Source organism: Protomyctophum parallelum (genome assembly GCF_964188405.1).
Source record: "Protomyctophum parallelum genome assembly, chromosome: 13".
Lineage (NCBI taxonomy): Eukaryota > Metazoa > Chordata > Actinopteri > Myctophiformes > Myctophidae > Protomyctophum > Protomyctophum parallelum.
The window spans coordinates 15685783-15701132 of record NC_139708.1 but is presented as its reverse complement, the minus strand read 5'-3'; the positions used below and the strand labels follow the sequence as shown (position 1 = coordinate 15701132).

The following is a 15350-nucleotide window of genomic DNA, read 5'->3' as shown; positions in this document are numbered from 1 at the left end:
GTTTGCTTAAAAATGTATGCATATATACATATCACACAGTATTGCACAATACAACTGTAAAGGTTTTAACTTTTGATCAATGACTGTTCAAACTCGAACTGTTCGTTCAAATCGTTTGCTCAACATTTTGCAGTATTTCAAGAACTATAAAAAGCACTGCACAACATCTTTTTTTTTAATTTTGACTAACTGTGTGTGTGTGTGTGTGTGTGTGTGTGTGTGTGTGTGTGAAGCCATTTTTACTGAATGGTGGTACAAAGTAGTAATTAACTTAATGCACTTGCCTTGGGCAGTTAGTTCATTGTTACAAAACAAACACACAGTGAAGTCCTGAATAACTACTCCACCATTCCTGAGATTAGAGGGACATATAAAAGTTACATCAGTTAAGGAATGGGTACTTAAAATATATTTATAGCATCTGGGCCATCAGCCAAAGACTTGTAAATTATGTTTTATGTTTTCGGAAAAGCAATTTCTCCAGAACTTGTTTCTTTTGTAGCAGAGGGCTGTGTGTGTTTATGAGACTACAGGTTGATGTGTTAAGTCTCTGATTTCAGTTGAGAAACATCAACAAAAAATATGTGATCAGAATTCAGAACCGTATTGGCAATCCCAGAGAATTCAGCATTTTAACATGATCATACCTAGGAAATTCCATTCCATAGTTTCCTCTCTGTGTTCCTGTCTTCAACAGACATCTACGGTCCCCCCTGTCAACATGTTAACTTAAACAAAGGCTATCAATTATGTAAAACAATTATCAAAACAAAACATTAACAACCATAAAAACATGTACTGTTTCAGTAAGGTTCAGTAAGGGAAATCTTCTGGGGAACATGAAGGTAGAGCGCCAGTATTTTTTTCAAGATATTTGTTTAGGTCTAAAGTGTTGGACAGACTGAATGACCAACATCCATTCTTGCCAATTCATGGGCTCCATCACTAGCAAGGCTAAAAGTATTGAATGTATTATTAAATGTACATCGTTCATAGCATAGGCATGTTCACCACTCTTTTGTTCAGAGTTTCAAATGCATGCAGTAATAAACCCTAATTTTGATGTTATTGCAAAAAGGTTACGGCCCATTTCCCAGCCAGCAGTTTTGTTCTGTGCATAAATGAATCCTAGAGCAATACACACGTCTTTTTGTCTTTGAATGGATTGGTGTTGGCGGCGATGCCAGTGAGGAGCGGATCACTGCGTCTGTGGTTCTGGCAGTACTGGACCAGCTCTGCTACTGCCAGGGAGACCTGCAGGCACACACAGATAGGTTGGCCCCCAGGAAATATTCAAAATATCATTTAAAAACACATTCAAAGAATGCAAACTTTTATATGTGTATTGGATGCGTTTTGCTGTTAAAAGAAATCACAAAGCACATGTATTGTGGTTGGGTTTATTTCCATCTATAGTGACGTACATGCCCTAACTAAGGTTCAAAGTGGTTTAGAAATGAAAAGCAAACCCATATCCACAATTTGTCTATTTTACCTTTATGGAGTTATAAGTGAAGTAAAATACAGCTGGGAATGTCCAAACATTTTCGTAACCCCCACCCCTTTTACAAGAAAACCCCCATAAAATGTAGCAATTATGTTTTTACAATATGTGCTGGTTTACAAACATACAAAACAGTATTTATATGGTGAACACTATTTGTTTATTTTGTTGAAGATCCTTATATATTTATTGAAATTATTGTTGAATAACTACCTCATTCTTCTGCATAATGAATTATGTAATTTCAATTAAAGAACACAATTATTTATTCCTACCTTCGTTTTAATCATTCTAAGCCTATTCTGATTTTCTTTACATGCAGTTATGCTCATATTGCTTTCACATTGTCTTGTCTTACACAGTCAAATGTTTACCCTCTGAGTTACAGTGAAGTGATGATTAATGAAATTAATAAATGCATGCATGCATACCTTGATTCTCTCCATGGTAGCCTCCACACGTAGTTGCTCCACCACTCTCCGTGCCTGCACCACACTGTTGCTACTGCACACTTTTCCTGACATGGCTTATTGTGTATGAGCAGGCGGCAGCAATCAGTAGACCAACTTTAAAAGTGAGAAGAGGATGGAGACATTAGTACTGAAAAGTTATCGGCCAGCACTGCAGGAGCCAGCTTCTACCCCAAAAAATAAATAAACAAACAAAATCACTTATTCACAATTTTCACAATTTTGTTTTACTCGTTATTCTATCTTTTCTAAATCTCAATGGTCTTCCAGTAGCAGACAGCAGTCTTTCCTTTGTGACCTGTGTACTCTAGGCTACTCCTCTTTATGCCCTTGGTTGGGTCATCCTGTGTGCAGACTAGAGGCCATTTGAAAGGCTCTGTGATGTGTGGAATACATAAAGGTCACAGCTAGAACACAGTGCAGGAAAGGCCACATAACATCACTTCATAGCGTCCATTGATGATGAAAGATCATGGAGTTAGTATGGGGGCCACTTTCATGGCAGAAAAAAGGAGCCGGCTATGCAATAATAGGCAATCTACAAGCTCATAATACGTATTTTGATCCTCTGCATAGTTTACATGTTTAGAAGTATAAAAGTAGGCCTACAAAGATTTACAAGACAAGTACAAGACAATACTCTATGTACAGTAGGTTACACTAGTGTTTATCAAAGTAGGTGTGTGCATGAGCCCCAGGGGTCCTTGAGGAGATCCCAGGTGCCCCAAAGATGTCATTGTTTCACTTATTGATTGACATTGTTTTCAACGATAAAAGAAAGATGAAAATCATGAAAAACGACATACTATACTATAGTAGGCCTTTGACGTTCTTCATGGTTTTCAACGATAAATTATAACCAATACATGCGTGTGTGGCAGCCAATCAGGACTAGGTCCCGACTAGGAGCCAAAGTGGTCATTCAATTTGACTAATTCATATGTCAGGTTTCACCGTGACCTGACAAAAAAAAGATCATGAAAATCATGGTTTTATTTTTATTTTTTTTTTGTCAAACAGGTTATAAATTGTTATAATTGGTATAATATAGTATACATTTTTAATGAAAAACAAAAAAGAGGAATGAAAATAAAGAGAAAAAGAAAACCCTCAATCCCTCCCATATACTGCTCAGTGACACCGCATACTATAGAATAAAATAATAAGATGAGGAAATACTCATGGAAAACAATACAGTCAACCACATCAGTGGTTAGGTGTTTCTATGATAGATTAGGAAAACCAGGAAAAACGACATAGCCTTTCTTAGCCCTATAACGGCTCTTGTTGTTACATACAGTATGTACAGTATGTACAGTATTTAACATACATGAGAATAGCTATAATAGCTATCTAGAAATTTACGAAGTATAATTAAATGATCACAGGCATTCTAGGTCTAAGCCTTGGCTCTGGCTAGCCCCTTTCGGGACCCTACGTAAAACTTTTATGATATTTTGTTGAGTTTTACGTTGGGTCCCTGCTCACTACTGTATTTTCGTATGGAAATTCCTATATGCGGAAGTGGAGATTCTCTCTAAAATAGGACCCGCGGCATGTGACGCCATTATTTTCCTTGAGTTATTCTGAAATCGGTAACTTTAAGTAGCTATACATCCAGCTGCGAATATCTCCTGTGGCGCGGAAGCCGTTAAGTATTTTTAATCTTTGTTTGACCGATTTGGTCGCTTTATTTCTTCTTGTTTGTTTACCGTTTATTGTACCGCCTCCCGGTGTGCGGTTGGCTTGTGAGGCTACGTCCCTGCCTCTGATCTGCTGTGTCATAGCTATAGCGCCACTAGCTAGCCAGATAGGCGGTACAATGAGGTGTCAATAAACAAGGAAGGAAAAGAAGAATCCAAGCTTCCAAATCGGGCAAACATATATTAAAAATACTTAACGGCTTCCGCGCCACAGGAGATATTCGCAGCGGCATGTATGGGTACTTATACTTTACATATTCAGAAAGCCTCATACTGAAGAATATCGTCAAAGAGCGCGGGGAGGCGGTAAACATGTTAACATGAGCCAGTAAATGTTTTAATCAGGTGGCATGGACGACGTGGAACAGGACCCAATGCACTGGGTCGAACAAATGTCAGAAACTTCAGTAGCATTTGGGTTCTGCTTGGAGGGCTAGGCTCTGGCCTAGGCTGTGTCGTTTTGTTTTTGATGACATAGGCCTACTTTATTAGTAAAAAGCATGTAAAGAATAAAAAGATGAAAACCATGTAAAACGACATATGGTTTTCTTATTTTTAAAATATTTTATCATTTTTATCATTTATCTTTTTCATAATTTTATCTTTATTTTATATTTTTTATTTATTTATTTTTAGTTACGTAACGAAACGCGAATCTAAGCCGCCCACAATTTGTCCCTTTACGCTTTCCGTAGTATACATGCAGGCTCCACCAGGCTCATGTGTTGTTTACTGCTGTCTACAATGAAAATGCTCCACAACACATTCTACACTAACTGACACCTTCCTCTCCTAAACCGCCACGCTCTTCAAAAATAGGTACGTTAACCAACTCTAAATGAATAGGTTGTGTGTCTTTCTGGACAGTAAAACAAGCCGATACGTACAGAGCGGCTAACACAACTAGCATGACATAATTGTCAGAGAAACGTTTCTGTGATTGATTTGATCCTTAGCCAATCAGAGGTCCTACGGCTTTTCAGAGCAATCCGCTGCCCAATGAACTGTTCACAGAGAAAATGCGAGGTGGGCCTAGCTCATAATGTTATGCCTTTGACTTGGATTTGTGATCATTATTATTGATCATTAACGTTGAACTCTCGCTTGTTTGATAACGTTCCTCACTGAAAATTCACAATAAAACCTAGCCTTTACAAATGGCAGTTATGGCACCTGCCTCCCAGGGTATTCGGTCTAAAACCGTACCACTTCTTTACATCCTTGACTTCAAAGCTACCTCCAATCTGTAACAAAAATCACACCAGTGTGAACCGAGTGGTGCAACTCCCGTCTATTGGTTCTCTGTAACATTCCAATTTGTATCGTTCCAATTTCTTCTCTGTATCGTTCCAATTTCTTCTCTGTATCGTTCCAATTTCTTCTCTGTATCTCTGGTGCCCCCTACTGGTATAAATATGTAACATACTCATGCTCACTTATACATACATACATACATACATACAGGTACACAGGTACACGGACGTTGCTGGATGTAGGAGTGGTTGCACCACTCAAAAACTGTAACAAGGAGATAACATGCTCCCAGTCTGGGAGCATACTATCACCTTGTTCTGGTATGGGAGTCAATAGCCCTACAAGCAGAACCCAATGAATGCTACTGAAGTTTCTGAAATTTTTTAGACCCAGAGCATGGGTCCTATACCAGCTCCTCCCTGCCACCGGGTACGCACACATAAATACACGTAAACAACTTCGGAAACGTACTTCTGCGCTCTTTGACGGCTTATTTTCCTTTGAGGGCTTCTGAATCTGTGAACTATAAGTACCTATAAATACCGCTGCGAATATCTCCTGTGGCACGGAAGCCGTTAAGTATTTTTAATCTTTGTTTGACCGATTTGGTCGCTTTGATTCTTCTTTTCCTTCCTTGTTTATTGACACCTCATTGTACCGCCTATCTGGTTAGCTAGTGGCGCTATAGCTATGACAGAGCAGATCAGAGGCAGGAACGTAGCCGGCACAAGCCAACCGCACATCGGGAGGCGGTACAATAAACGGTAAATAAACGGAAGATATTCGCAGCGGTATGTATAGGTACTTATAGTTCACAGATTCAGAAGCCCTCAAAGGAAAAGAGGCCGTCAAAGAGCACAGATACGATGTTACCGAGGATATTTATGTCCACATTCCAACATTCCCATACGAAAATATAGATACGCACAGGGACCCTACGCAAAGCGACATCCAAATTTCAGAAAAGCTTTACGGCGGGTTCCGAGAGGGGCTAGGGAGTCAATTGAGTCCAAGAACAAGTTAAGGCTCTGTCCAGCATTGGGGACCGATACAATTTGAATACGATTAGTCATAATCTTAAATACAGTATAAAGTTTTTGATTGAAGTATTCATGAACAGTTTGCAGAATTATAGTACATTTCAAGCACAATTCAATACAAAAACTGTTAACTGAGTGGACGACCCAATAAACCACTTGTTTACACGAGGGTCCACCTTGTTCAATTCATCATAACATTTAGAGACGTACAAATATACACTTCTATTATAGCCAAAAACAGGAAATCATCATAGAGGGGGTAATAAGGGAAAAACATTTAAAGTGAGGGGGATTCAGATTCTGGGTTGCACATGGTTTGTTGAACTCCCTCTGGTGTTGTGGGTGTGGACTTCGTTGACATTAAGGAAGTATTTAGACAGGTACATGCATGATGGGTATCTTGGTGGTGTATCAAATCTTGTGGACCAGACCCATTACAAGATCCTGTACTCTGTCGTCACTCGTCAACCCTAAGCCCTTCCAGCCTGTCAAAGTGGGCAGGGGTGAGGTGGGTTCGGGGAGTGAGGCCAAGTAGTAACCTGACCAGTTTGTTTTGGGAAGTCTGGAGCCTTGTTTTAAGGTGCTGTGGTACCAAGAGGTGCATGCATTGCATAGTTGAAGAAACCTTATACGAGGGCTCCTGTTAGGGTCTTGTTGACCAGTGAGGAGATCCTGTATACTAGGAATCTTGTTCTTTGGTTGACTTTTTTGATTACGTTGGTGGTCATTTTATCACCGGAAAGATTGGCCTCCAGGATGGAACCTAGGTAGGTAATTACATTTTTTCGTGTGATAATTATGTCACCCACTCTAACCGAGAAGCCATCTACCTTGCTGAGATTACTATTTGATCCAAAGAGAATGGATTCAGTTTTTTAAAGATAGTTTGTTATCAGCGAGCCAGGTGCAGATGTCTTACTGAGACAACATGTAGTCCAGGAAGTAAGTGAGCCCAGTGTGCCCACTGCCCAACATCATGGACACTAAAATACTGGAAATACTAAAATATCTAAAAACACATATTACCCACATAAAAACCCCAGGAAAGTGTTTCTTATCTCCCAAACATCTGGATCTGGTTGCAAAAGAGGTGAAGTGGCCCTTTTAATGAAAAATGCGAGTCGATTTTTACGCCAGTTGAGTTCTATGTAAGGAAAAGGCGCCTCTTTGCTAACACTTGCCATTGCTGTCCTGTGTTTTGTTTGTAGAGAAGACATGGCAGATCAAGCTCCGTCGGTGGCCACGGAGGCGGTCCTTAAACAGAGCGAGGACCTACCCGAGGACCTGCCCAAGATCCGGGGCTATGACTTCAACCAGGGGGTGGACCACCGCGCTCTGCTCAGGTCCTACCTCACTACAGGCTTCCAGGCCAGTAACATGGGCCTGGCCATCGAACAGATCAACAAAATGGTGAGAGGAATGTGCAAGTGTCAGATCAAGGATGGGAGATCTGTATTTGAGCTGCTGATGTCTAAAACACATTGATCATCTGTTAAGGTGTCCACTGTGTATGGCCTGTAATTGTATACGTTTCCCCCATTCTTCCTCTTCCTTTATAGATCCCAGCTGTCAGATATATGTATTTTTTGTGTTTGGCTTTCCCTTAAAATGTATGTAATCCAAAAGTCAGTGAGAGAATGTGATGTGATAGTCCGGTCGATGCATCGAGAGAAGTCGCCCCCTGAGGCTGTTTACAATTTCCAGTTGATTTCGGCACTAAGATCACCGGTTATGACATTCATTCTGACTTAGTGTATCTTTTACATGTGATATGAATGTGAGTCACGTTTCATATGCCAATGCTTTATAATCTTTGTCATGCAACACATACAGATAGAGAAACGTCTGGAACCGGTGGAAACGGGAGAAGGAAGTGAGTGGAAAGACTCCAACCCGTCCCAGCGCCACACAGGCTGTACCATCTTCCTTGGTTACACCTCCAACCTCATCAGCTCTGGAGTCAGGGAAAGCATTCGCTACCTAGCGGAGCACAACATGGTACAACCCACAAATCGGTCAACACATTTCATATATTTTTGCCTATAATATACACATTGGGAAATGTGCCCATTACATTTTGTAAGCAATGTCTGCAACAACGCAAACGGCAACGCAATTGGCGTTCCTCTTGTCCTTGTACTTAAAGATGTGTAGTCTAAAATGTGTAACGTGGGGTTGCTAGTAATAGTATATGACATACTGTTTGATTGATGGATTATTTTATTTCACAGTATGTAGAATGGGTACATTTCAAAATGTTCAAAAAAACAAGTCTAAAAATGCTGAATGAGAAATGACCAGTGAACTTGTGAAAAACGTGTAAACAAATGGTGAGATGCTTTGAAAATAGTCTGACAGAACTAATTTGTGGCTACAGGCCATCTACTGTTTGACACAGGAATGCTCAGAATGTCTAAAGACACACATTCCTCCATGGTGTCTAATTATAAATATACAGCTCCATTGTCATATTGGATTTGTTTCCCTTGTGTTGATTTGCAGTTCATAACCTCAGACGGGGTTTGGAAGCCTATCAACATTTTGGTATGCATGATGCAGATAGCTTGTGTAGAGTTAATAATGGGCTCATAAGACAGGCATAATGACATACTGTGAGTTAGTAATGTTATGTTTAATTATTAAATATGACATGGACATCACAATCACAGATGCATTGTATAAAGCACGAGTGCTAGTTTTCAACTGGAGGCTAAAATATATGTCGGTGACATTGACTGCACACTCGTCATTATGTTGGCATGGTTTTCTGATCTCTGTAGGTGGATGTGATTGTGACCACAGCTGGAGGCATAGAGGAGGATTTGATCAAGTGTCTGGCTGACACTTACCTTGGAGACTTTAGCCTGGCTGGCAAGGACCTGCGCCAGAGAGGCATCAACAGGTTGGCTACCCATTATTGGCATTATAGTCAATATAGTGGTGAGCCACTTCTCCATTATGGAAAGAAATGTCAATATGCTGAAAAAATAAATGAATAAAAACACATGCACGCAGTCTAGAGACGGACATTTCAAATATTGGCATTTGGTCAATTTCTTTCCAATCGTATCGGCCATATTCCTTGTTACTGTTAACAACCACACCACTTTTTCACTTCTTTCTCGCTGTGTCCACAGGATAGGTAATCTTCTGGTCCCCAATACCAATTACTGTAAGTTTGAGGACTGGCTCATGCCGATTTTGGATCAGATGGTACTAGAACAGAAAACTGAGGTGTGTGTAAGTTTCTCTACTTGTATTTTGTTTGTCTTTGCCATTATGATGTGTTAAGTCTCTCTCTATCTCTCTCTCTCTCTCTCTCTGTTCGCCCAGGGTACCCATTGGACCCCGTCCAAAATGATCCACCGGTTGGGCAAGGAGATAAACAACCCTGCCTCTGTCTACTACTGGGCCTACAAGGTGAGCCCTGGCATATACAGTATGTTTGGCTGGGGAAGCCTTATTCATACGGAGGGTGTCGCGCACTGGAAATAGCCGAGCCATAGTCGAGCGACACATTGTGAGCTTATAGATCGGCTATTTTCGGCATGCAACACGCAGTATGAATGATGCATTACAGGTAGGGCTGCAACTAACGATTATTTTCATAATCGATTAATTGGCCAATTATTTAAACGATTGATCGGATTATGGAATTTATTTAGCACTTTATAAATTAGATTGTAGGTTCTTATAGACATGTTCCAACTAACGAAAAATAACTAAAGATGAATAATTGATTCAAAAATACATACTCAGTTGCTGATTAGCCTGCTATTCAAATAAAAGACAAAATCTAAAAAAAATGAAAGCCACCCATGGCACCTTTACTCTTATTACATAGAGTTGATTAAAGAATAGCTACATATATGTCAGTCTTTAAAGGTAACAGTATGACAATAATTGAAAAAAAAACTAGAGCAATTAGTTGCCGATTCGATTACGATTACTAAATTAGTTAGCAACTAATTGAATAATCGATGAATCGCCTTAATTATAGGAAGAATGGACAGCCTGAAGGTGGAAGTAGAATACGTAACATCCATGAATTATGTGATCGCATTGCTTTAATCCTCCTTGTAACATTTAGAGTAGGGAGTGTACAGTCTATATACACATTACACACCAGATTGAGGTGCAAGGTTTCACCTTGCATTCCTTTTATGAAAAAATATACCTTTTTGTCCTGGATAGAAATGAATTCATCTGCACCAGTAATTGAGTTGGCTGGTGTGGTAGCTGAACAAGATAGAATGTTGACCACATAATTGCAATGTCCATTCAGGCTGGAGACCTTTCTCAATTTGCTGTGTGTGTACACTCCGGTGTGAATAAAATACAATAAAACCTATAAATAAAACAACATCATAATGGACAATTAATGAAAAAAGACTTAATGCTGAAGTCTAATACATTTTGATAAACCCATTTAAACTGGGAAAGTGTGTAATTTTAGATTTTTTTTGTTGGCTATAAAATAAAATAAAAGATACTGTATATAAGCTCAAACCGCACACTTTTTGCATTTTTGAAAACTGGTAATGTCAGAACTACTGATTTAGAAGGCATTTGTAAAATCGCGCTGAGGTCTTAATGGGTTATGTCACTCATCCAGTGAGTGTATAGTATACTAATATTGTTGTGTGCACTGAAGGCTGTCAGTGTTTTTTGGTGGTGTTAACCTGTGTGACGTGGCCTCTCTTTCAGAATGACATCCCGGTGTTCAGCCCTGCCCTGACAGATGGCTCTCTGGGGGACATGATCTACTTCCACTCCTACAGAAACCCTGGCTTGGTGTTGGACATAGTGGAAGGTAAAATACACCTCACCATTGCCAAGTCCCAAACACAGTTGTCTCTGATTGGTTAGTGTTTAGGGCTGACCCTCATACAGTAGTTCACTGATTGTCAACATGTGTGTCTTAAAAAAATTATATCCAGGAATTAGGGATTCCTGGGCATAAATAAGTTTGATGGGTCCCCAGATGACAGTGAAGTGACAATTTTAATACCTCAAAAACAAAGAAAATAAAAATACCATTACTGCATCAAAAGTAATCAACAAACTATTATGAAAACTGGTCAAACATTGGCCAAATTGTCAAATAATATGAGAAGGAGACAAATAATTTGAAAATACAATGCAAAGGGTTTGTAAATCTGCAAGTTGAATGCCTCCTACATTCCAAGTGCTTATCAGGGTGGGGGGTCCCCAGTTCAAATATGATATTTGGAGGTCACAGCCTGAAATGGTTGAGAACCACTGCAGTAGTTGATTAGTCTATTATTTGTTTGATTTGTCGTGTATGTCTTTCGCATGAGAACATACTTTCACGGCTGTGTGTGTCAAGTGATGTAAAAACAGTGATTGAGGGCTGTGGTTTCACTGGTTTGTGAAATTTGCTGGTGCAGAAGCAAACGCAGTTGGTTTGTTCGTGACCATACTGGTGTCGATACACACAATATTATAAACACAAGATATTACCATTGTTATTGATTAAACATAATGCCATGGTTAATAAGGCAAGCATGTTGTAAAGGAATATTTTTGACTAGACCTAAATCAGAGCTTTAAAATGCATTCAAACATAATGATAACATAACATGGACAAGACCACACAATAATATTCCCTGTGTTGGTGTTACCTTTCTCAGGCTAGATTCAAGTCTCTGCCGGTCTGTGTTCATATCTTACTAAAAGGAATGGAATCCAGTGTCCTCCTTGAAAATTAAACAAACCACGATATGCTTTGGAAAATGATCGGTCGTAATGTCAGCCTGTCAAGTATACTGTGAGTCATAGTCAATGGACTAAACATGCCAGACCACTGGTATGAGACTTTAACCCCTTAAACCCTATATTGTACTCGCGGGGTCACCCAGGGCTCTGCGTTTGGCCCACTTTTCTTCCCTCTACACCAAATCTCCTCTGTAGACATAGCCGATCTACAAGCTCACAACATGCGTCAGCACCAGAATAGCGACGCTAAGGTTCCAGTGGTTTTAAGTACTGTGTATCTTTTTTCTACTCATCTTAGTCATCTGATATTTAATATTATCTGCTATTATGTTGATGTGTCTCAATGAGAACCGTGATGATTGATGAATTGACATTTTTGTCTTTTATAGGGTTCGTTTTGTTGGCTGATGAAACATTTGCTAACATCGGCTAACTACTAAAACAGAAGTTTAATCAACGCAATTGTGGATTGTCGATTAACCAGTTTGATGCTGTCCATGTTGTGTCGTGTTTCAGATATCCGTAAATTAAACAGCACAGCTGTGTTTGCCAAACGGACAGGGATGATCATCCTGGGAGGAGGGCTGGTCAAACACCACATATCCAATGCCAATCTGATGGTAACCAGCTCTGATATGTTCCATTTCAGTTTAGTTTTAGTTGGTTTTACGACTGCCCAAGTAGTGAGTAGTTACTTTTAGGAATTGACCAGTTTTAGTAGAGTTCTTAATTTCAGTCTTGGCTTGGCTTGATGTATACAATAGAAGCTGATGAAGGCGGAATGAAATAATGCCTGACATCAGATATGATAGTAAAAAAACCTAAAACAAAGATGATTTACATGCAATTCTTAGTTGGTTTTATTTAGTTTTGCATTGTTTATTTTATTGTATTTTTAGTAAAATCCCGAAAACATTTTTTTTAACATTTTTTTAAACTCTAGACGGGCCTGCCCCAAAGTTATTTATGCAGCCGTGCCCGCCAGCCGGCGAAAACTAGAGTAAGTCCCGGCCCTACCAAACCCAAGACACTCAAGACCCCCGCTGCCACCCTTAGATCTCCATATACGGAGCTGACCTGTTCCGACATTCCATATGTTGATCTGACTTTGATGAGGTCACGCTCCATGCTGTTTATGGCCAGTGCACGAAGGGCGAGGTCGCTTCTCGCCCTCAGGCGTCTTACTGGTTTAGTCTTGGTTGATTTAACTATAATTACCCTACTCCTCACACTCCATCTGTGTCTCCTTCCAGAGAAATGGAGCCGACTATTCAGTGTTTGTTAACACAGGTCAGGAATTTGATGGCTCGGACTCTGGGGCCAGACCTGATGAGGCCGTGTCCTGGGGCAAAATCAGAATGGATGCTAAGCCTGTTAAGGTAATGAAACTAACGACGGAAACTAGGAATTTTAACCGAAAACCCTGACTTTTGACGTGTTGCGTTGTGAGCTTGTCAATCTCTTATTTTAAGCGAATGTTGGGCTTAATTAAGCTTATGTTCCATCCGTTGCAAGCGTCAGACATACATAATGTCGCTGTCGGGCAGAAACATTGTCCAAAACCGCTACTTTTCAGGAAATATAAAAAATAACCTATGTTTGCTGTCGGGCAGAAACCTCTTATCTCCATAACTAACTTGTAACTTTTTAAAGATTCAAATTTAATAAATGAACACCCTACTTGATCACAATACAGCGTCACACACAGGTACACAGAAGTAGCAGATCCACAAGCTTGAAACACGGCACAAATTGAGCTGGTAGATCTGCTACTTTACTTACTATTTTAGAAATTGAATCCTGAAAAGTAACAGTTTTGGACATAATGAGGTTTCCACCTGACAGACGGCTATGTTCCAGTGTAGTTATTATTTAGTCAGAAGCTCTTGTTAATACTTTTCTTTGGTTAAAGATTTAAAAAACACAGACACACCACTTTCAAGCTCACATGTCCCTATTTTGTGCATGTCATGATACGCAGAAACGTCATAATGTTTAAAAAGCAGCAGAAATGGCATCCTGTAACATATATTGTTCCTTATGCTCTCTACCCAGGTTTATGCAGATGCTACTATAGTCTTCCCCCTCCTTGTGGCTGAGACGTTCGCCCTCCATGCTGACAAGTTTACGCCTAACAAGAAAACGGATTAAAGGGAACCCTTATTTTAGCAACTCCAAGGAACTTTTTTCCCCCACCCACCCCTTTTTGTGTTATTTAAAGATGTTTGATTCTCCCAACTCTTTGTTCGGGCCATGCAATGTAAATATTAGCACTGTAATGCTAAACAAGAATGCCTTATGCAATGGAAGATGCTGGTAAGTTATGTGATATTTACCTAATTTCAAAATGTATGTACTGTAACTTCTGTTCTGATGATTGAAATATAGCTACGGAATACATAACTTTATATCTCTAAAGTTGTTCTATAATCTACAAGTGTTGCTACAGGTTTGATCTAGGGGGATTGAACTAGCCTGATAGCATGCTGTGTAGCATGTACCAAAGACAGTACAGAATGTTATTGATTTGTGGTATAGGCGAGTATGTGGCACTGTATATGCTGGTGGGAGTGCGTGTGAGAGATGCTTGGATTACAAAACTGCAATATTTTATTTATTTCAAGTTTGAATCCAAATTGACTGTTGACAGAAATCCCTGATGACTTCACAGCAGCTAAACAAGATCCAAGAGTGCTATATTTGTCATTTGTTTTCCATCGGCAAGCAGCTTTGGAAAAAAGACTAAATGATGTTTCTCCTAGTTACCAGCATATTGCTGATAACTAAGAACGGGGATGCGATCGCATTATTCACATTGTTCACTTTTTTACCCTCCACTACATTGTTTTTTTTTATTTTTCACCAAATTCTCCGATCTACAAGCTCACAACGTGTCTTGTTGTGAGCTTGTAGATCTCCTGTTTTCGCTTTTTAGTATCTTTTTTAGAATTCTTAATCGTTATTCAGACAAAAGTTTGAAATAGTTGTTATTTATTTCAGTCAATCAGTCACATCATCACCCAGCCCTATATTACAATATCATGCACTGCAGTGGTTCTCAAAGGGGTCCTGGTGACCTCCAGTGGGTCTGCAGCTAAATTATTAATTATTGCACTGAAAATTGACCTTTACAGGTCTGTAACAGATGGATCCAAATGGACCTTTACAGGTCTGTAACAGATGGATCCAAATGGACCTTTACAGGTCTGTAACAGATGGATCCAAATGGACCCTTACAGGTCTGTAACAGATGGATCCAAATGGACCTTTACAGGTCTGTAACAGATGGATCCAAATGGACCCTTACAGGTCTGTAACAGATGGATCCAAATGGACCCTTACAGTTCTGTAACAGATGGATCCAAATGGACCCTTACAGGTCTGTAACAGATGGATCCAAATGGACCCTTACAGGTCTGTAACAGATGGATCCAAATGGACCCTTACAGGTCTGTAACAGATGGATCCAAATGGACCCTTACAGGTCTGTAACAGATGGAACCAAATGGACCCTTACAGGTCTGTAACAGATGGAACCAAATGGACCCTTACAGGTCTGTAACAGATGGAACCAAATGGACCCTTACAGGTCTGTAACAGATGGAACCAAATGGACCCTTACAGGTCTGTAACTCAGAGA

At 39.8% G+C, this 15350-nt stretch overlaps 2 protein-coding genes across 2 annotated transcripts; one reads left to right on the top strand and one right to left on the bottom strand.

Annotated features, from left to right (window-relative positions):
• Positions 1-1037: 1037 nt before the first annotated feature.
• Positions 1038-2028, bottom strand: LOC310869082 (guanine nucleotide-binding protein G(I)/G(S)/G(O) subunit gamma-12-like; the record flags this gene model as incomplete). The annotated part of the gene is made up of 2 exons (XM_083779667.1): positions 1038-1254; positions 1936-2028. 2 exons carry the CDS (start codon positions 2026-2028, stop codon positions 1129-1131), a joined length of 219 nt encoding a protein of 72 aa, XP_083635793.1. The 3' UTR covers positions 1038-1128.
• Positions 2029-4370: 2342 nt separating this feature from the next.
• On the top strand, positions 4371-15010 carry dhps (deoxyhypusine synthase). Its single transcript, XM_083779661.1, has 10 exons — positions 4371-4496; positions 7180-7381; positions 7805-7969; positions 8752-8873; positions 9109-9205; positions 9305-9391; positions 10679-10784; positions 12227-12330; positions 12964-13089; positions 13766-15010. The coding sequence occupies exons 2-10, from the start codon at positions 7187-7189 to the stop codon at positions 13859-13861; spliced, it is 1098 nt and encodes a 365-aa protein (XP_083635787.1). The 5' UTR covers positions 4371-4496; positions 7180-7186; the 3' UTR covers positions 13862-15010.
• Positions 15011-15350: the final 340 nt, after the last annotated feature.